A 21,118-nucleotide genomic window follows, 5' to 3' on the forward strand; every position below is an offset into this window, starting at 1 on the left:
GTACAGAAGTTTGATACCATCATGGGGAGGCTCGCGACTCTCCAACGGGAGATTGAGAGACCAGTGTCGGAGTGTTAAAGAGCAGCCTGAAAATTCTCCTGGGCTGCTCGCATGGAAATTAACAAAATCAACATGAACATTGCGGATCCCCATCACGGCGCCAGCTGCAGGCCCAAGGCTGGAGCCGAACAATCACTCCCTGATAACGACTGTGTTACGGCTATTCTTCCCATCCCATGCAAGGACACCTGGATTGGCTGGAGGACTGTTTACTTAGCCTGATAGGCCGAAGGACACTGTCTCAGCTGAACTATGGACACGCACACACACACACTTACACTGATAGGCACTCACTCATCCCCCCTCCCTTTCCAACGCCTTCGATGCTTGTTTCCTGCGAGGGAACACGGCGGGTCTGTGTGCCGCGCTGGAATGGTAGCGCTGTGCAGGGCGGCTGCTGTGTTCGCTTCGGATTACTCCTCACCCCCCACCCACCCCTGTGGCTTGTCATGTCTTCACAATGTTGTGCTGTGGACATTTATGTGCTTTTTGTGCAGAGGAGTTTTTTTGTTTCCTGTTCTCATGCTGTCCTACCATGGAAGCACAGCATGAGTAGGGGTCTCTTTTTTTCCTCTTGTACTTTCCCCATTGTAGTGTACATTTCAATGTTTTTTTCTCTGATTCTACCAATCTCCGACCTGTATCCCCATGTAATGTTTGTGCTATATGTGTAAGGTCGGGGGGGTCCCATTTCACTGCAGGGCAACCTGCATGTGACGAATAAAGCTTTGATTGATTGAAATTGTGTTAAAATGCACAAAACAGTGATGTCATGTTTTGTGACGAGGACCCAGGCACAGAGAGACTTGATGAATTTAAGAATCTATGATTTAATAAAGAAATTTGCAGACTTGCACAGAGATGGTAAAATTATGATGACTGATAACGGAGACGAAGACAACAGACGACGAGGACAGGGAGGAGCAGGGGTTTAAATGCACCAAGGAGACAGTCAGAGAGAACTCGGGACAACTGGAGACATTTAAGGATGCAGGGACTGACAGGGAAGAAGTCTCATCATGATGAGTAAAGATGATCTTGCCTGGCTGGGCAGCTCTCTGGGTTCTCAGCACCCTCAAAGCTCTGATCCTAGAATCACCTCTGTGCTAACATATCTTTGAAAACAAAGCCAGAAGGAGCCTTGCACAGACTTTAGTGTTATCTCATGAGAAGAATGACCTTGTGTCTTCCACAAATGCTGCGGAGACAAAGCAAAAAGGTTTCAGCAAACATGAGGGAGGCTGTTTAGGCCAGCTGGTACCAGTCTAAGGACAGCCTGAGGAATGGTAAGAAATGCGATACAAATGTAATCCTATTCTGATTTGTGATATAAGAGATACAGTACAAGTTTCTGTCCATGCTTGTAAACAATAAAGATACTATGACTCTATATGTACTATGATACTATGTAACTAAAGAACTGTATTTCTAACCTTGCCTGTGGAAAACTGTTCATTTCCCCAACAGCACACACATACAGTTTTGCTCTCGTTTTTATGGCGAGTGAACTACTCAGCCTAATTTCTATAAAATGAAAATCCTGATCTCGTCCCTTGTTGGAGTTCAGCTATGAAAAAAAAAATGCTTTCCAGGCACCTTTTTACCACTATCAGTGGGTTGCTATGACCTGTAAGACTCCACTATCTCACTCCCGAGTCAAAGCATCGTCCATCAGAGGAGCACAGGCACCGTCTACCTTCCACTGAATTCAAAATGTGGCCATGAAAACTCTGATTAAAACACAGCACACAGAGAATATTTCTCTGGCAGATACTCACGTTTACTATATTGATGAGTCGTACCTATTAATATATTGAGATACTAAGTCGCTCCGATGGGTGTCCGCGTTGAATAAGACTTACAGTAGGGAGTGATTTGAGTTCTCAAATGGAGTATAAAGGTGGTAAAAAACATATCATTTTAAAGACTCCAGAATTATTATTTTTTTAGTGTAAATGATGTAAAATCAAAATCATAAATGGCTGACCCTGGGACTGAGCTCCTCTCTTTGTAACTGGGTTCTGGACTTCCTGACCAACAGACCGCAGTCTGTGAGGATCCACAACGTCTCCTCATCTTCCATAGTCCTCAACACTGGCTAGCCTCAGGGCTGTGTGCCAAGCCCCCTCCTGTTCACGCTGCTTACATATGACTGCTCACCCAACCACCCAGGCTGTCATATTGTAAAGTTTGCAGACAATGATGAGACCGGCTACAGGAAGTAGGTGGAACACTTAAAGGATTGGTGCAGGAAAAACAACACTTCCAGCCTGATAAGGAAGTCTCACCAGAGGCTCTACTTCCTGAGGAAGTGGAAGCGTGCGGGAATGGAGAGCTCAGTCCTAATCTCATTTCACAGATGTGCGGTGGAGAGTGTTCTGTGCTCTGGCATCAATATGTGGCACGGAAACGGCACTGTGGCAGAGAGGAAAGCTCTACAGAGGGTGATGAAGGCTGCACAGAGAGTTGTCGGAGGCAGCCTCCCAACCGTCACAGACATATACACCTCCAGATGCAGGAAGAGGGCCACCTGTATCATGAAGGACCCCACTCACCCAGCACACACACTCTTTGTCGCTCCCCTCAGGCAGGAGGCTGAGGAGCATTAAATGCAAAACCACCAGACTGAGAAACAGCTTCATTCCAGAAGGTGTGAGACTTCTCAATGCATAAATGGACAAGAACTGCTATTGTAGCACCTTAATCACTACTGACACTGTCACTTTATCATGCTGGTCATCATGCCCTTTGCTGCTAAATTATTTATTTATACCTACAGGGAGTGCAGAATTATTAGGCAAGTTGTATTTTTGAGGAATAATTTTATTATTGAACAACAACCATGTTCTCAATGAACCCAAAAAACTCATTAATATCAAAGCTGAATGTTTTTGGAAGTAGTTTTTAGTTTTAGCTATTTTAGGGGGATATCTGTGTGTGCAGGTGACTATTACTGTGCATAATTATTAGGCAACTTAACAAAAAACAAATATATACCCATTTCAATTATTTATTTTTACCAGTGAAACCAATATAACATCTCCACATTCACAAATATACATTTCTGACATTCAAAAACAAAACAAAAACAAATCAGCGACCAATATAGCCACCTTTCTTTGCAAGGACACTCAAAAGCCTGCCATCCATGGATTCTGTCAGTGTTTTGATCTGTTCACCATCAACATTGCGTGCAGCAGCAACCACAGCCTCCCAGACACTGTTCAGAGAGGTGTACTGTTTTCCCTCCTTGTAAATCTCACATTTGATGATGGACCACAGGTTCTCAATGGGGTTCAGATCAGGTGAACAAGGAGGCCATGTCATTAGTTTTTCTTCTTTTATACCCTTTCTTGCCAGCCACGCTGTGGAGTACTTGGACGCGTGTGATGGAGCATTGTCCTGCATGAAAATCATGTTTTTCTTGAAGGATGCAGACTTCTTCCTGTACCACTGCTTGAAGAAGGTGTCTTCCAGAAACTGGCAGTAGGACTGGGAGTTGAGCTTGACTCCATCCTCAACCCGAAAAGGCCCCACAAGCTCATCTTTGATGATACCAGCCCAAACCAGTACTCCACCTCCACCTTGCTGGCGTCTGAGTCGGACTGGAGCTCTCTGCCCTTTACCAATCCAGCCACGGGCCCATCCATCTGGCCCATCAAGACTCACTCTCATTTCATCAGTCCATAAAACCTTAGAAAAACCAGTCTTGAGATATTTCTTGGCCCAGTCTTGACGTTTCAGCTGTGTGTCTTGTTCAGTGGTGGTCGTCTTTCAGCCTTTCTTACCTTGGCCATGTCTCTGAGTATTGCACACCTTGTGCTTTTGGGCACTCCAGTGATGTTGCAGCTCTGAAATATGGCCAAACTGGTGGCAAGTGGCATCTTGGCAGCTGCACGCTTGACTTTTCTCAGTTCATGGGCAGTTATTTTGCGCCTTGGTTTTTCCACACGCTTCTTGCGACCCTGTTGACTATTTTGAATGAAACGCTTGATTGTTCGATGATCACGCTTCAGAAGCTTTGCAATTTTGAGACTGCTGCATCCCTCTGCAAGATATCTCACTATTTTTGACTTTTCTGAGCCTGTCAAGTCCTTCTTTTGACCCATTTTGCCAAAGGAAAGGACGTTGCCTAATAATTATGCACACCTGATATAGGGTGTTGATGTCATTAGACCACACCCCTTCTCATTACAGAGATGCACATCACCTAATATGCTTAATTGGTAGTAGGCTTTTGAGCCTATACAGCTTGGAGTAAGACAACATGCATGAAGAGGATGATGTGGACAAAATACTCATTTGCCTAATAATTCTGCACTCCCTGTATATTACACTACACTCGATACCCATACTCCATACTGGTACTCAGGTTGCTGCACTCTACTTATAGTATTATTTCTTGTTTTTTATGACTTGTCATTTCTGTTTGTTAAAAACAAAAACAAAAAACAAAACAAAAAAAAAACAACTTTTATTTATACTTTAAAAAAAAAAATTCTGTTTCTTCATTATTTTGTTTCTTTTCACTCTGGGACCATGTGTACATAATTTCATTCCACCTCATGTTAACATGTGATGCGAAGGACAATAAAGCTCCTTCAAACACATGGATTAACTGATGATTCCTGAATGAATAATGATTATGGTTTTGACACATAATGTTTTAAACTGAAGTCCAAAGGTCACAGAGGTTATATTTATGCAACACACAGCATCATGCACAGTGAGACATAAGGGGAAAAATCAGCTTTGATATCATAACAGACAGGTAGCAGGGTTTTTTTTGTCAAGTTGCTACAACTGTGCATGATTTATGAGGAAGTAGTTGCTGTGAAGTTCTCCAAGGTCTGGCCTTGCTTGGCCTGAAAGTTCCAACAAATACCTCACATGTGTGGGAGGCCGGTCACAAGCTGATGAAAACCCTCCCAATTTGCCTCAGACATGCTCTCCTTTCCTCTTTCCCACGCTTATATTCCTACCACACTGAGAAATATCTCATTTTCAATATAAACAAAAGCACAGGGGGACAAGTGGATAAACCTGAATGTATTAAGCACAGTTGTCAAGGTCATGTTCATCTTCTTAAAGATTGCACAAGAAAGAAATTCAACCTTCAGGTTAATTCCACATTCTGGGTCATCATCTACAGCGTTAGCTTTACTGTTACTGTAGCAGAGAGAAAATGCTGTTTCAGAATGGTCTCAAAGTGCTTTGATGCGCTCTACTCTGCAGACACAGCTAAACACATTTATGCTTTTCTGCCCTCCAACGATGCTGCTAAAAAATTTAAATATAAATATAAAGGGAACATTTACATTGCACATCAGAACCAAAATCATAACCCATATGAATTTTTTAAAATATATTTATTTTTTAACAGTGTATGTTCCCCTAAGGTTTCCAACCTGTCATTTGGTGTAAAGTTTTAATATCTGGCGTTTGCACATTTTCCAGGAAAACACGGCGTCTTTTCACAAGTCCCTACACAGTTTAAACGATCTATGTCAACGTCTGTGGGTACACATAACATCACCAGTCAAAAGCCTGCCTGCTTTACCTCAGATACAGAATGCGTACTTCCTGACATACTCATTAGGCGCAAATGCTGTTAATATAGAGACAGAACAAAATAACACTGCGGTGTTCTTTCATAATCAGCAGGGCAATAGAGCAAAGGGAGCAACAGCTTTGTTACAAGATCGGTACACTGTGGTTACAATGGCGTCAGTTTCCTGTTCTGAGGCGACAGGCATACATCCAGTGAGAGCTTCTGCAGCGCATCGGTTTCAAATCTTTACAGTGTGCCTTCAGAGATGCTCTTCTGCATACCTTATGCAAGTTACTGTTTGCATCCACTTCTGACCTTTATGTCCCAACAAGGAGTTTTCTCCCAGAGATCTGCCACTTTTTTTTTTCCCCCCCCCTATTTTTGGACCCTTGACCTATAGATGGCTGTGAAGAAACCAACAATAGTTGTGTCTTTCCATTAATCTGGGTCCTCATCGGTTACCTGGCAACTTGTTAATTCATTATTTCAGTGTAAATAAAATGTTGCTCTTCTATATGAGATTAATATATAGATATATTTTTTATGCCTGCAGTTGTAACCATTCATAAGTTCTGTTCAATTTTATTTATATCCACCAAATCACAAGAGTTACCTCAAGGCTTATATTGTAAAGACCCTACAATAACACTGGGGAAATATCTCAAATGGCCCCCTATGAGCAAGTGCTTTGGCAAAAGCAGGAAGGAAAACCTCCCTCTCAACAGGAGGAAACCTTTGGCAGACCCAGGTTCAGGAAGGGAGACTGGACAAAGACACACCGTGGAGAAGATAGGTTAATAACTACTAATCAGTAAATGCAGTGTTTTTAAAAAGTGAGTGAAGAAGAAACCTTGCAATCTGGGAGACATGCAGATAAGCAGGCTAGACCTAGTGCAGCATGACTGGGAGGATTCACAGTCATCTGATCCAGGACTCACTATAAACTCCATAAAAAAAATAAATTTAAAAAAAGGCAAGTTTCAAGCTTAATATTAAAATAGAGAATGTGTCTCTCTCCCTTCCCCTTAAAGTTTGTGCCCAATCATACACAGATCTCCTTTAGTGTAAAGGCAAGCACACAGCAAAACACTTCATCTCAGACCCCATAAAAATACTTTTGTTTAAGAGGAAGTTTACATCCCTTTTATTCATCAAACAAACAAAATCTATTATTAAATGGTCAAAAATCAAACATCAAGTTTCTTTTTGTTTTTTTAATCAAAAATCAGCCAACAAAACAAAAACCTACAAATATATATAAAACTGCTATTATCAGATTAAAAACAAGCTACAAATAAATGAGATTTCGTCACACTCTTCATACTGAATACAAACAGTTTTAAACATAACTTTTTGCTACTTGCACAGAAAATCTGTGCGCTTTACTCAAAATGAACCACAGGGCAAAAAACAACACACAAAACAAAGAGTTTTAACAGGCTAAATCTAGCTTCTTAAATGTGATCAGAACATATGCTGTACAGGAGGGCAAGTGAAAACACAGAAATACTGAGAAAAAGGCAGTGAACGTGTCAATTTGCACCTCAGGCTTTCCAAATGCTAACGATAGCTAGTGCCCAACCATAAGATAATGAATTCTTCTTTTTTTTTTTTAAAGGGGGAAAAAAAAGAAAGGATTAAACATGCATGTTAAACTATCCATTTAAACATTACTTTGAAAGAATAAAACTCACTTAATATGGCATGTTTTGGTTTTTTTTGTTTTTTTTTTAATTCCCCCCCCCTCCCAAAAAACAGTTTGAGAAAAATCAAATGTCAAAACGCACAACAGCAAATGTTTTTTTGTAGAAAAAACAAAAACCAGTCACTTATCTCCTCACTGATGGATAGTAGTGCAACATATCCAAGCTCACCCATCCTGGAGTCACCGCAGATTGCCCAAATAACTGCAAACTTGAATGGCTGATGGCGAGCTGTGGATAAAAATTTCCCGGGTAGATTGCCGCTGCAGAGTATCCTTCACTTGGGTTTAAAGCTCCAGTATAAACTTGAGGGTTTTCTCCTGTTGTGTAACCTAATACGGCCTGAGGCGGTGCGTACCCTGGATGTGAACTTGCGACATAAGGCATTTGGCTGTGTGACTCGTATCCGGTTGAAGGCACCAAAAAGTCAGTGGGGTTGTCTCCAGAAATTGTAGGGAAACTGCCCTGATGGCTGCTGTTCACCTCGGTGTGGGGCTGTTCTGTATAATGTCCCATAAACCTTTGCGTCAGCCTCTCGGTTACAATGGTACTGATGGGCAACTGGTCAACTCCAGAGCTGTCAGCCTCTGAGTCAGCATGTGGCTGTGGGATCTGTCCTGGGTTATGGCTGGTGTCTGTATAGCAAACAGGGCTGAAATGTTCAAAGACTCTTTGATCAGCAATAGTTGGTGGATGCTGTGGGTCTTTGGGCTCAACAGTGGCGGTAGTAGCCCTTGCACCAGATGCAGCTTCAACCTTAAAAGGATTTCCAGTCATCAAATGGTCCAGGGAAGATGAAGTGTCTTCTGAGCTTCCACTCAGACTGAAGTGTTGGTTCTCACTGCCTGCATTAGCAGGGTTTCCTGTCAGAGGCATGCTTTTAAATGAGCCAGAGGAAGTTGGAGTTTTTGTCACTGTATGCAAATTCAACCTATTTTCCACACTTTCAGATGAACCGGCAGCACAGGAGTCCAAAGTCTCAACAGTATCAGGAGCTTTCATTCTACATTCTCTCAGCACAGCAATCAGGTGTCTAAACAATCTCCAGTCTACATCATTTATGTATGGCAAAGTATCAGCTGGCCTTTCCCTGGATGGGAGACACTGATCTCTGGGAGGCACTGACAACGTTTGGCTGATAGTAGGATTAGCAGCTGAAGAGCATGCTGGTTCTGAGTGCGCCTCTTCCTGTTTCACATGCAAGCAGAGGGCAGGCTGCTGATAGTCAGAGACTGGTGGCGTGAGCTTTGGTTGCACAGGAGGCTTATAGCAGGTCTCTTCAGGGCTGAGACATGAGCCAGGATGGGGCAACAGTGAGGCAACAGGATCATCCTTCGAGCTGGAGCCGCTCACATTGAGAGGACTCTGGAGTCCTCTTTCTTGGAACCCATCCAAGTCACCAACCGTTTGAGTTGCCTCTAACTGAGGCTCCTGTGTGAGTTGAGCTGAAGAGGACAGAATAGCACAAGAAACACAATTAGAGCCTGTAGAAATTTAAAAAAAATTTTTTTTTTCTTTCCACACTCTTTGAATAATCTCCATCTCCAAACCCATGGAGAAGTTTCTTAATTTCAAAAACGTATATTACACATTAGTATAATGTAGATGCCACGCTGAATTTGGCTGATTTCATCATACACTCGCAAACACACGGTTAAACTGTCACTGTTCATGCACTTCACAGCACAGGTGAGGTTGGTAAACCAATCAGATTACAGCACTAATATACTAATACTAAATATATACATATATGTCTGCCAGTGGCGTATAACGCAAAATGGAAACATGCAGAGCCGGGTTAGCAAGCTTCACCTCACTTTTATTTTGAGCCTCCTCTCCCCTCCTGTCCAAAGCAATCTAACAGTGTGAAGCTTAATGCAAGAGAAAGCCAAATGCAGAGTTAGCTCACCTGACTCAAAGCACAAAAACAACATTGCAGGCTTTGTTGTCAATAGTTGCTTGTATTGCTCTAACTCAAATTAAAACTAGTTACTCAATAGAGGATAAGTTGTTGTCCCATCAACCACTTTAAATAGCACAAAAATCTAATTTATATTGGCACGTTCAAATTTAAAACTCAGAACAGAAATATACAAGAAATTCATACATGGTTCTGCGTTGAGCTCAAGTCAAATTTTATGTAGTTGGGAACAATATTATTATTTACAACTACCATTGAATTTGTAAGCTTGTTCACATAGAGAAATAAATATTAGCTAATATTGAGGGCAGTTTCATTTTATGGAGAGACAGCATATCAACCAAAAATCAATAAAAACACCTTAAATAAAAGTTACATATTGATGTGTGTGCTATTGAGTGAAACAGGCATTTGATCACCACACAAACAAATGACTTAGTAGTAGAAACCCTTGTTGAATAACAGTGGTAAGACGTTTCTTGTAGTTGGCCCCCAGGTCAGAAATCTCCAGAGTGATTTTGGACCACCACTCTTTACAGAAACTAAAACAATAAAGTTGAAATAAAGCTTTTGAGTTGCCAAGCAGGAGCCAAGAAACAAAGCTTCACTTCACCTCCCTTTTATTTTATTATTAGTTTTTTTTTTGTTTTTAAAAATAGGATTGAGGTCTGAGGTCTAGGCAGTACACGGCCCTGACTATTGGCCCCTCAACGCAGTGAGATCATCCTGTACCCAGGAACTGGCCCAAAACAATCTTTTCTACCTCCAGTTTGACAATGAGGATGGTGTTCATACATTTCTCTTCCTCCAAACACAGCAGGTCGAGTTACCAAAGAGTGCAATTTTGATTTCCATCTGTCCACAGCACTTTCTTCCAAGTCTTCTCTGATGTTCACTGCCAAACTTAAGATGGGCCTGCACATGCATCTTCCTGAGCAAGGAGATCTTTGTCAGTCTATCACAGAATAGCGTGCTACACTGTGATGTTCTTGGCAACAACCTCCTAGCGTTTACTTTTTGGCCGATCCACCACCTCCCTCATGATCATCCTCACCCCACAAGGCAAGATCTTGAATGGCGCTCCAGACTGAGGGTGACTGAAGGTCATTTTATATTTCTTCAAATACTTCTTTCACTCAATGACGTGCAAATCAACTGCAACTTTTATGTCATAATTTTTTGGAAAGTTTGGTTGACATTCAGTCTCTCACCATCAATAAAAAACTTACGTACATAAAAATTAGAGAAGTAAAAAACTCAGCTGGGCATCAAATAATTAATTCCCCCTGAGCCTATGGAAGAAGTTCAGTTTTGGAAAAGCGACCCCTCTCACCATTGTCACTTCTCTGGTATCGCTCAGCTCTATGAGCTGATTGCATTTCTGTGGAAAGAGACTCATTTGGAACTGGCTGCTCATCAGACCGCTGACCTGTGCAACAGAAAGCAGAGGTCACACTTCATACTCCTCCTCCAGTTAACATAAAGAAGATGAAACATTGATTTAGCCGTTTGGACTCACTGTTGTGCTGTGGTACCAAGACCCTGCGTTCATCGTTGTCCTGCGCCAGGCCCAGTTTACTTGATTTGTCCGTATGCATATTTTGCAAAATTTTTATAGCTGAAGAACAAACACAGTTACTGTGTATTCACTTCACCTAAACTGTGTGGACAGTTATAACTTGATCTTATTGTTACCTTCACTGAATGGAGCGGTCTGAACACGTTCATGCAACTCCTTTCTCAGCGTCGTAACCTGTGTACAAAAAGGGGGAAAATATTATTACTATTGTCACTGATGTCAAAGCAGATGAATAGAGCCAATCTTTATAGTATATGGTCTTAACAGTCTACCTTTGGACTTTCATCTTGCTCCCGCTCTGAGAGCTTCCAGGAAACTTTCTTTAAGAGTTCCAGTTTCTTGTCTAAAGGCAGGTCTTCATCCCAGAACTTGTGGAGAAACTGAGGGTATACTTTCCGCTGAAAGACATATTTTAAAATTGTAGGAACATATACTGATCACTTATTATTCAAACATTTGAAAAACCATTATTAGGACAATACACACCATGTATTCGAGCTGGTGCTCAGAGCTGACCATGTGCTGACAGATGTCGCGGTGAGAGAGCGCCTTCTCGCAGCACGTGCATAAGAAAAGGGTTTCCAAAGAAATCCCGCGGCACTCCAACACATAACCCTTACCTGATGGAGAAACACCAGGGGGCACAAAGCGTGAGATAAAGTAATGAGAGTGGAAAGGAGTTTCAGTGTAGGATGGAGACACCTACCAACAATTGGTTCAGCATCCAGTCCCTTTGTATTCAAGAAGATGGACAAATTGCTGTCAGAACTAGAGCGCTGATTTCTTCCCTCTGTGGTAGCACAGACACAATAAAGAGTTTTCACTTTCAATCATAAAATGAAACAACACCATCAACACCACCGTCACCAACCTGTTGGAGTTCTTAAGAATGCCTGTGATGCACTGTGCTCTTCTGATACTGGATTACCTCTAGACACGTGGTCCATCTTCTGCCTTGGTCTCAGCTGGTTCTGCCCTTCTGGATGAGCTGAAGCAGCTACAGAGAGTGGCTCTGAGCAGCTGAATTTGACAGTCAAAGGTTTTTGTGCGCATGCTGGCAATGTCCAGTTGTCCTGAAATTCTTCACTCTTCGGCTGCTTTGGTCTGTGGTCTCTAGCGCCGCCACGAAGCTCTGCCAAAACAAAGTTTCTACATTATGACTTCTGCTAAAATGAGTTAAAGCAAGAAGAGAACCTATAAAATGTTACAGAAGCAGAATATGTAAAAATGCTCTATATTTACCAGGACACTGCATTTCAGACATGACTTCAGTGCAAGTCTGAATCTCTACATCTTCCTCTAAATCCTCAATTTCTAAATTATGTAGAAGAGATCTGTTACTTCAACTTTAAACATTTATTTTATGTGTGATTCTATAAAAAAAACACAAAAACAAAGCCAGTGACAAGCATGGATGCATTACCTGCCGTTTCCTCGTCTTCAAGCTCGTCCAGAATCATGTCATCAGATTGTATGTCTTCACCTTCCGAGCTCTGTCCGATTGGCTTCGATGCAGCCAGGTCTGCCTCCACTTTTGAGTTCGAGCTCATTTCTGAGTTAACAGAAACAAATAGAAAAATCATATTCAAAACCTTTCTTAAAGATATATTCATTTGCATTTGGGGTCTCACCTTCTTTCTGGATCAACAGTGCCTGGTGCTGGTTTTTGTTCTCCACCGCTGGACATTCGTAAGTAGAAAGTTCTGACATTTTATTTATCCCTAAGAGACAATAAATGCATTTTTGAAATCAGCTGCTGGTATCCATAAACTAGGACCTGTTTGGAGCTTTTAATGTCTTATTTACCATCATCTGAGCTTGAAACGTCGCATGGACTGGCAGAGGCAGAATCAGCTGGGGAGGTTGATGAGAGCCGCAAGCTTCTCTGATTCATTGACTTCACATATTTGACAGCTGAGAATCAAAAGATGGACAGGAAAAGAGTTCAAATCTGTGACTTCTTTGTCTATAAACTACACATACAGTACACTCATCAGATACATGGCTAATTAGTTACTGTACATCTTTCTGAGGCGGCTAAGATCTTTTAATGTCTGTTGTACAATGTGTCTTTTGTGGCCATCCTCTATGCGTTTACATGCTAGGACAGCAGGTTGACAGTTGCAGATGCCGACAGATTCAATAAACTGATCAGCAAAGGCAGTAACGTTTTGGGGAGTGAGCTGGACTCAAAGTGATGTCGGGGACCGGTTGTTGTCCAAGATAAGGACAATGCTTGACACCACCTTCCACTCACTCTATAACATGCTGGCCAGTCAAAAGAACACATCTGGTGAGAGACTGATTACCCAACTGCACCACTGCATGACACAGCAAATTACTCCTGCCTGTGGCCATCTCTCTGTACAACTCTATGTAAAGTGAAAGTACACACTACAATATCTATTTAGTAACTTTGTAATATAATGTATCATTTACCATTGTTATTGTGTTGAAGCAACTGGACACAGTTTCCTCAGGGATTAATAAAGTAGTTTGATTCTGATTGTGCCCTGTGGATTTTTCATTTGGCAAACTCAACTCAATTCAGATTCTCTGAATGTTTGCTTAGTCATTCTGACCAAGCAGTAAAGTCTCCCCCTCCCCCCCACGACAAAGTCTGGGCTGTGTGCCACGTTTACAGTCTCAAGCATTAAGAGACTGGATTCTCCATTTTAGGAAAAAATGAATCAATCTTTCTTTACCTTCATCTTCTGGAAGATGAGCCAGCTTTTCATACACGTCCTTCTTCACTTTCAGAATCTAGCAGGATAAATATAAACAACTGTAATTGAAAGCTTTACCTTATGAGCTGTCACTTTAATGTTGTACTCTCATGTGTATTCGTTTTGCCACACATAATGTTAAAAATGCAAAAAATCTGTTAATTGTGATTTAAATTGTCTGTTGGTAGACCTGTGGTTTGCGAGGTCCGAGACTCCTCTCAGCCTCGGTCAAGGGGATCGCTATCTCATTCAGTTTTCTCTCCATCTCTGATGGCTTTGCGGTCCAATCAGGATACTTCGTTTTCTAATCAAGGAAAAAAAGGAAAAACAAACAAGATCCAATTAACATCTATATTACTGAACTGCTTCACAAGCTACACTGCATAGACGCTTAAAAACACGCACCACATATTTTTTCCAGTGGTCTAAGCTGATCAGGTGATAGTCACTGGAACTGGTTAGCTTCACTGAACACAGCTTACAGTAGACTTGCTGCTTCTCCTCACACGATACCACAATCAGCTCATTTAAGCCTAAAAAGTAACAAAAACACAGGCTTCTGGTTAAAAATGAAATAGTGGAAAGAAATTCACTTTTTACAAACAGAAATATTAACTTTAATACTTGCCTACTTTAGGAAGGCCTTCACTTGGCTTTGTCTTATTACTCATGGAGGTTTGGGGTGGCTCTGTGGGTGGCTTCTTGTGTTCAGGCCTGACAGACGTGCCCGTGGCCTGATGAGGAGCGCCGGGTTTGTTACTTTTATGACAATGTGATGCATTTGGCCCCACCGAATTCTTCACATGTACGGTCTTTGCAGAAGTCTCCACACTCTCAGGTCTAACTGAGGTTCTGGGCTTTTTAGCCACAGGTGCCATTTGAGGGGTGGCTTTTGTTTTTAACTGATGAGATGGAAACTTTTCACTTCTGGAGGAAGGTGCAGTTTTGCAAGTAGCCTCTCGCACCACTGTGGATTCAGTCTGAGGAGGTATTCTGTTTGAAGAAGTAGCCGTCACTCTCGATGGAGCTCCGGTTCTGCACACTGCTGCAGATTCTGCAGTTGACTTTGCATTTGAGGCAGATACCTTAGAGGTGCAGGCAGTTCCTATCTGTTGGGAAGAAGTTGCAGTATTTTTAGCCGCGACTGCAGTGCACATGGATGTAACCGGTCTCACTTCTTCCATGTCAGGCTTGGGTCCAGTTTTAATTGCTTTCACACTTGTGTTTGGAGTAATACTGGCTTTGGAGGCGGTTTTTGTGCCACTTGCATTTGACACACACAGACTTACGTTTTCTCCACTTCTGGGAGTAACTGGACAAGTGACAGATTTGTTAGCTGGCTTGGGGGCTTTGTTACTCTTTGTGCCCTCTTCAGTTGATTGAGGGAGGACTTGAGTTATTCCAGTGCCTTTAAATAACGCAGACTCCTCTTGGTCGGCATCAATTACCATGTTCACCACCTTCACAATGAAACAATGGCATTTAGTAGCAGTAGTTAAGTTTTTTTAAGCAGACAGAAGCATGCAGTGTTCAGGTTGTGGATTTCGACCACGCACATCAATGCAGTAAGGTTTGGTACCAATGTTATCTGTTTGAATCTGTGCAAGTATCTCTGTTTAAAGAGTCAGACTCTGATCCTATGAGTACCAGCTAGCAGGCAAACAGGGTTTGGATGGAGCCGGGAAGGAGAGCTCGGTCAGCTCTAACATGAATACATTTTCCTTCATGTCTTTAGTTTGTGCCTTTACTTCAGAATTTTCCATTATTGGAAATCTCACATGAATATCACGCATAAACTCTATTCATAACACACTTCACTTACCTTCATGCTGCCCTTTGTATTGTCATGTTGATCGACTGAAGTGTCCACAGGTTTTACGCAGGTAGGAGCTGAGGATGAAGGGAATGTAGACCCAATATCCTGCTGAGTTTGAAATGCCTTGACTGTCTCTATGGCTGTAATGACAGTGGGATAAAATGAGGAAATTCTGCACTTTGGTAGTTCTGTCTCTCCAAATTAGCTTCACTAAGGTGAAGTAACAACAAAACAACCCAAACACAGAAAGCAAGGTGCATCCTTACCCGACTGAAAGCTTTGTTTTGAGACCTTACTGTAAACTTCTTCATTTACATTAACATCCTGCAGTCAAGACACAAATAAAATTAGTACCCCAAATGAAGATTTAAATTTTTGGTATTAGTGTGAAAATATAATATAGTTAAGGTTCAGACCAAACTTGAGCTTGTATATTTTTTTATGCTAATCTCAAGTAGCTTTTATTTTGGTTCCCCTTTCTCCAGTTCAAGTGAACACAATATTTTTAGCCTTACAAACATATTCTTCCTTCCTCTTGAAGAGCTAAGCCACAATTAAAGTTAGAGAAACTTCAATTATTGCTCCCAACCATATGATCTCAGAAATTAGGCAGCATATCAGCTTCTTAGATCCTTCTGTTAAATCGAGCCTTAGAAACTTCGATGTCAAATATGACACCGAGTGCAATGCTCAAATATAACATATGAGCATTGCACTGAGATAAAAAAAAGAAGCCCAACTTAAAACTGAACATGTACTCACCACCAGTGGCACCTTGTGATGGTCAAATCCAGTCAGATGGCTGACGATGTCCTTCTCTGAGACCTTCAAAGAGCAGGACTCGCAGAGGTAGACCGGCTCATGCTGAGGACAGCAGCATTTAAGCAGAGCGATAAAACCTGTGGGACACATTTGTTTACCACTAACACTGTGGAATTAAAAGAAAATATCTCATTGCCAACTTGGCTTGCATTAGTGCCACCTTATTAAAACTTTTATCAAGTGCGTAGTTGTAGTTATTTTATACACTTTGCAAATGCGCTCAAAGAGTTGGCGCTCAGTCCTTTTGAAGGTCATAAGCTCTGTCTGGCGTGAATGTCCAGGTGATCTATTGTGTAAGGTGACCAGAGCGCAAGAAGGCCAAGGCAAGCACGCTTACAGACACAACTAACTGTAGATGAAGTTCTAGGTCAGAGGTGAGAGATACACTTTGCTTGTAACTGCATAACAACAGTTGATGCAAGAGGTGTTAAAATAAGCATGAAATGAACAAGTCAACAGGAACCATCTGGAGGGGGAGACTTTTGAAACAAACAGCCATGTATGGTAAAAATGTTGCTGATACTGGGAACTTGTCTAACTGTCATTAACTGTTAATCATTCATTAACTGTAACTGATGCATGTTATATTCTTTGCTGACGCAAGAAGGGGCCGAACCCTGACACATTAAAACCATTTTGAAGAAGTGTGCTTTTTAGCAAAGATCTATGCTGATGTTACAGTATACATCTTCCCACACGTGTGCTTAATAAAATCATCGTTTGATTGAACTCAGTGTTGGTTTGTTCTTATTCCCAATATCAAAGAATCGGGACAATACCATCCATGTTTTCCCCTTCTTAGAATATTTTAGATAAAAATATTTGGCTCTCCTTATAATCAAAAAACAAGTAAAGCCATAATTATTAAAATAAATAAAAATCTATTACACATTATTGAGAGCTAAGAGGATGTCAAGAGATTTTCTACATTATACAATATAACCAAATCTCTATAATACAATATAATCAAGTGTGCCTTATATTTTGTGTGTTCATATATTTTCACATAACCAAGCTTATTGTTAAAGAGAACATAATGCATTCCTTACTTCAGTGTGTGATGTCAGATAAGCATGATATACTTCTGCATTGTTATTTTCAGTGTATGTGTGCAAGGTCAGATAAGCTGAGATAATGCCTGACCTCTCCCCTTTCTGTTAAAAGAGGAAGTACTATGTAAACTTACTTTCACTATAAATAAAGCAACAGAGCCTGCACTCGGTGTGTGTGTCTTCTCAGAGGCATTCACCTGTGCGCACGTTTCTAATACTCTGAGTCGGTCTGCAGTGTCTTATTTCTCTTACTTGTGTTTGAACAAATGTCTACCCCTGACAGAGGAGAAAGCCAACTCTCTTGACATATCAAAACAAAAACAGTAAGATAGTCAGTAAAACCTTCCAAACCTTTGTCAATTGCCGCTTTGCAGGCTTCATCTTCATTGTTCTCCTTCTTTATGCTAATATCAGACATTTTTGGGGCTTTGTCACACGAGTCTTCTCTGGAGGTCGGACGCTGTCTTTTAGGGCCCATTTCTCTCCCCACACACTCAGTAGGACACGAGTCCTCTTGCGATGTTTCAGACACACTGTGCTGTCTTTTTCTTTCCATTTCTTTGTAATTCTTCAGCTGTGCTGGGACATCTTTGCTACTTCTGCCATCTTCTATCCCAGAGTCTGCACCATTATCTTTGTTGGCATTGTGGCAGCTTTGCTTCGCCCCAGCTGATCCTTTTATTTTAGCCTCTTCTGGCTCCTGCTTTATCGCCCGACACACCTCACCTGGACTGTTCATTACTTCTGAAGCCGCTTCACTTTTCAACCCCGAGTCATTTTCACTTTGTGTCGGTGTGTCACGCTCTTTTTTGATTTCTTCTACACAGACTGTGTTGGTGCTGCCATTTTTCTGACAGACACCTCTCACACGTTGCTCGTCTTTTACAGTTATCCTCGGAACTGAGCCAAACGGGACAAAAAAAAAAAAAAAAAAAAAAAAAAAGGATATACAAGTCAGTCTGAGTACAGTTGTCATATTAGGCATCCATTCTGTAAACAAAAAACAGCAAGTCAGCTTTCCAAATAAAGACAATGCAATGCCACCCTGGGAGTCACACATGCACATTTTCTGCTACAATACTGAACATCTATATGATTCTTAAAACATTTTAGTGTACTTACCCAGTTTTCTATGAAGTTTTATTTGGGGTTTAAGCTTTTTGCTCTCAGTTTTCCACTTTACACGTTCCAAGATTTTGGTTGCTGGAAAAGAACACATGAAAAGTGTCTAACCCAATGTATCCGCAGATGCCACTGGGAAAAATAAAAATAAAAAAAATAAAAAAAACATTAACTGCAACATAAATACTCACCTATAAAGTAGGAGTATGGCTCCGTAATGGGACGCTGCAAATATATTACCTTTGAGAGAAGACAGATTCAAAAGCATAAGTGTGGAAAGAGCAAAAGTTTAAATTAAATCAACCATCTTTATCAACCTAGTAGAGAATACCTGTATGTGAGATTTATTGTGAATTGTTGCTGCCTGTTTTGCCAAGTCCAGTAATGTCTCTGCATCAGCGCTGGAATCCAGTGAGCCTGGGTGGAAACGGTCCTACGCACAGAGATGAACACAAGCTTTATTGACATGTCTTCAGTTCATTTCTCTGGGATTCATTTCCCTACATTATTTGCATTTACTGGACACTTCAGACCGTAGGAATTAAACCTGATACAACATTTCCAACTTTCATGACTCAATAAGCTTCCTTTTTCCTGCAGTTGCTCATATGACTCCAAGCTGCAAGCTTTTACATAGTCTTCAGCTAACATTTGCTAATAAAAGTTTCTAAACTTTGTTACAAAGACTGATTCTTTAAGTGAAAGACTCAGCATTAGTCCTTTTTAGTTTTACTAAACAGTTACAGAAGAAGGAGGAAGAAAAAAAAAAAAGCCCATTATAAACCATTTTATTTAAACATTTTGAAATAGTCTCAGATTTGATTTGAGAACAGAAATGCAGGAGGAAGAATGCACTGCTTCTGGTACCTCCTGTCATCATTTTCTTCTAATTTACTGCAAATCATGAAAGTAAAAATAATTCATACTGGAAAAGTGAGAGTGCACTATAAAAAAATGTATTTATCTCACAACACATAGGTGTAAGACGAATAGTGTGTAAGTGTATGTACCAATATCGTACCAAGAATTCTCCACATACAGCTCTAACTGAAGTGAGAGATTGAGACCACATGCACCCTCAAGTTTCTCTGATAGCAGGCAGATGGGATAATTGGCTTGGGATACACAGTGCCAAGGGGCCTCGTAGGAGATAGAGCTGGAACCATATAGGGAGAGCTGGAAAGTACTAGAATTTCTGAATTCCTGGCAGGGTAATGCAGGGCAGACACTGTGCGATTTTTTCAGTCGTACGATTCAGCTCCTGCTCAAACTGTACGGTTGACTCGCAGGGGTTAGAAGTTCGTAGGTCACGATGCAGGGTCTCACACTATACGGCCTGATGCTCTGATGCGACCTGAGTGCTCAAACTGTGCGTCCATAAAATGAAGGTTATAACAGAAATTCTGTCGCTTGCTCTCCCTCTGTCTTTCACTCACACACCACCACTATCAACTTTGCTAAATTGCTAATTTAAAACATTGATCAGGCAGCTGTGATTGAGCAGCAGTGTAAATCCAACTATTTTCACGGTTGTTGTGATGGTGATAATTTTTTGAGGCCACATCGAAACGGCTCGGATGAGCTTTCCAAAGTTCTAAAAGTGCCTCCATCGCTTGTGTCCAGATCACACGCTGCACTGCCGTGCTACTCTGTCTTTTTCACCGACTTTTATGTGTTTGCGCGTGAGCAGTGTGAGAAGCTGCGGTGACACCCTCACTACGTGACCTACGAACTTCTAACCCCTGCGAGTCAATCGTACAGTTTGAGCAGGAGCTCACGACGGTTGATGATCGCGAGCTGGTCGTGAGGTGTTAATCGCTTCTCGTTACCCCACGTATACTACAGGATACACGATGAAGGCCAAAATCGGGCCGATCACCAAAACGGTCGCACGACTGAAAAATTGGCTCAAAATGGGCCAGACAGTGTCTGCCCAGCATTAGGGAGTCACTGATTCAGCGACCTTGGTAGAGCTTCAATAATTTGGAGGTGCTTTTTGTCTAGCCTTTTCAGTTTAGTGAACTTGTATTGAAAAAAGAAAAAAAAAAAAATCCCCTTTGCCATCCTGTGGGATTTTTTGCACCCTTTAAAATTAATTAGGGATAATTTTGACAAGTGTAGTTTAAACAAATTATCAGTTCTCTACCTCAAAGTTTGGGGTTTCCAAATCTCAAACTCTGCTGAGATTGACCATCAAAACATTTTTGGGATGACTTTAAAATAGTCCACATTTTAAAGCCATTTAAAACAAAAGCCCAAAAAAAGTGGGGCGGGTAGCGACCACCACCTGTTCTGAAGATTGACTTAGTAATGACATTTTATCAGCGGAAACAATGTTTACAAGTTAAAAAATAAATTAATGCAGAATTAATTTTTTTAGAAAATATTAAAATTCCTTTTACCCTAATTTTATTGAATTTACTGAAACCAGTAACTCGATACAGAGCTGTCCCATTGTCTTTTTAAAATCCTACAGCAGTATCAAGAATCATTAGCTAGCATTAATTTAGTTTGCTAATAGCTTTTGCTATCACTGTCACAACCAACATTTGCACAGCTAATTTTAGCTATGGGAACAAAAGAGCTGACATTTAGACCATCTCGTTTTACCTAGAAGCTTCATAATTACATAATCACGTTCTTTCCATCTGTTTAATTAATAACTACTGACTAGCTTAACAGGATAACGTTACTGTGGCTAATATGCCTGGTAGCTAACAAATTAAACTAAAGATTATTGTACACTCACCTGGGGGAAAAAAAAAA

General features: G+C 41.1%; 1 protein-coding gene across 1 annotated transcript in view; it reads right to left on the minus strand.

Annotated features, from left to right (window-relative positions):
- Window positions 1-6,562: 6,562 nt before the first annotated feature.
- LOC102290664 overlaps window positions 6,563-21,118 on the minus strand; it is a gene marked incomplete in the record, with an annotated part of 38,564 nt that continues 24,008 nt past the window's right edge. The window contains 24 exon segments of the mRNA XM_005917376.3: window positions 6,563-8,759; window positions 10,569-10,664; window positions 10,755-10,853; window positions 10,931-10,988; window positions 11,087-11,212; window positions 11,301-11,434; window positions 11,521-11,604; window positions 11,686-11,946; window positions 12,057-12,128; window positions 12,238-12,366; window positions 12,446-12,535; window positions 12,621-12,728; window positions 13,520-13,577; window positions 13,731-13,844; window positions 13,946-14,073; window positions 14,169-14,649; window positions 14,830-15,000; window positions 15,363-15,496; window positions 15,623-15,680; window positions 16,119-16,255; window positions 17,582-18,130; window positions 18,353-18,433; window positions 18,544-18,592; window positions 18,684-18,785. Of these exon segments, the coding sequence (XP_005917438.3) occupies window positions 7,441-8,759; window positions 10,569-10,664; window positions 10,755-10,853; window positions 10,931-10,988; window positions 11,087-11,212; window positions 11,301-11,434; window positions 11,521-11,604; window positions 11,686-11,946; window positions 12,057-12,128; window positions 12,238-12,366; window positions 12,446-12,535; window positions 12,621-12,728; window positions 13,520-13,577; window positions 13,731-13,844; window positions 13,946-14,073; window positions 14,169-14,649; window positions 14,830-15,000; window positions 15,363-15,496; window positions 15,623-15,680; window positions 16,119-16,255; window positions 17,582-18,130; window positions 18,353-18,433; window positions 18,544-18,592; window positions 18,684-18,785 (4,638 nt within the window).

The sequence above is a fragment of the Haplochromis burtoni genome, unplaced genomic scaffold, assembly GCF_018398535.1.
Source record: "Haplochromis burtoni strain Fernald_Lab_line unplaced genomic scaffold, NCSU_Asbu1 Contig_25, whole genome shotgun sequence".
Lineage (NCBI taxonomy): Eukaryota > Metazoa > Chordata > Actinopteri > Cichliformes > Cichlidae > Haplochromis > Haplochromis burtoni.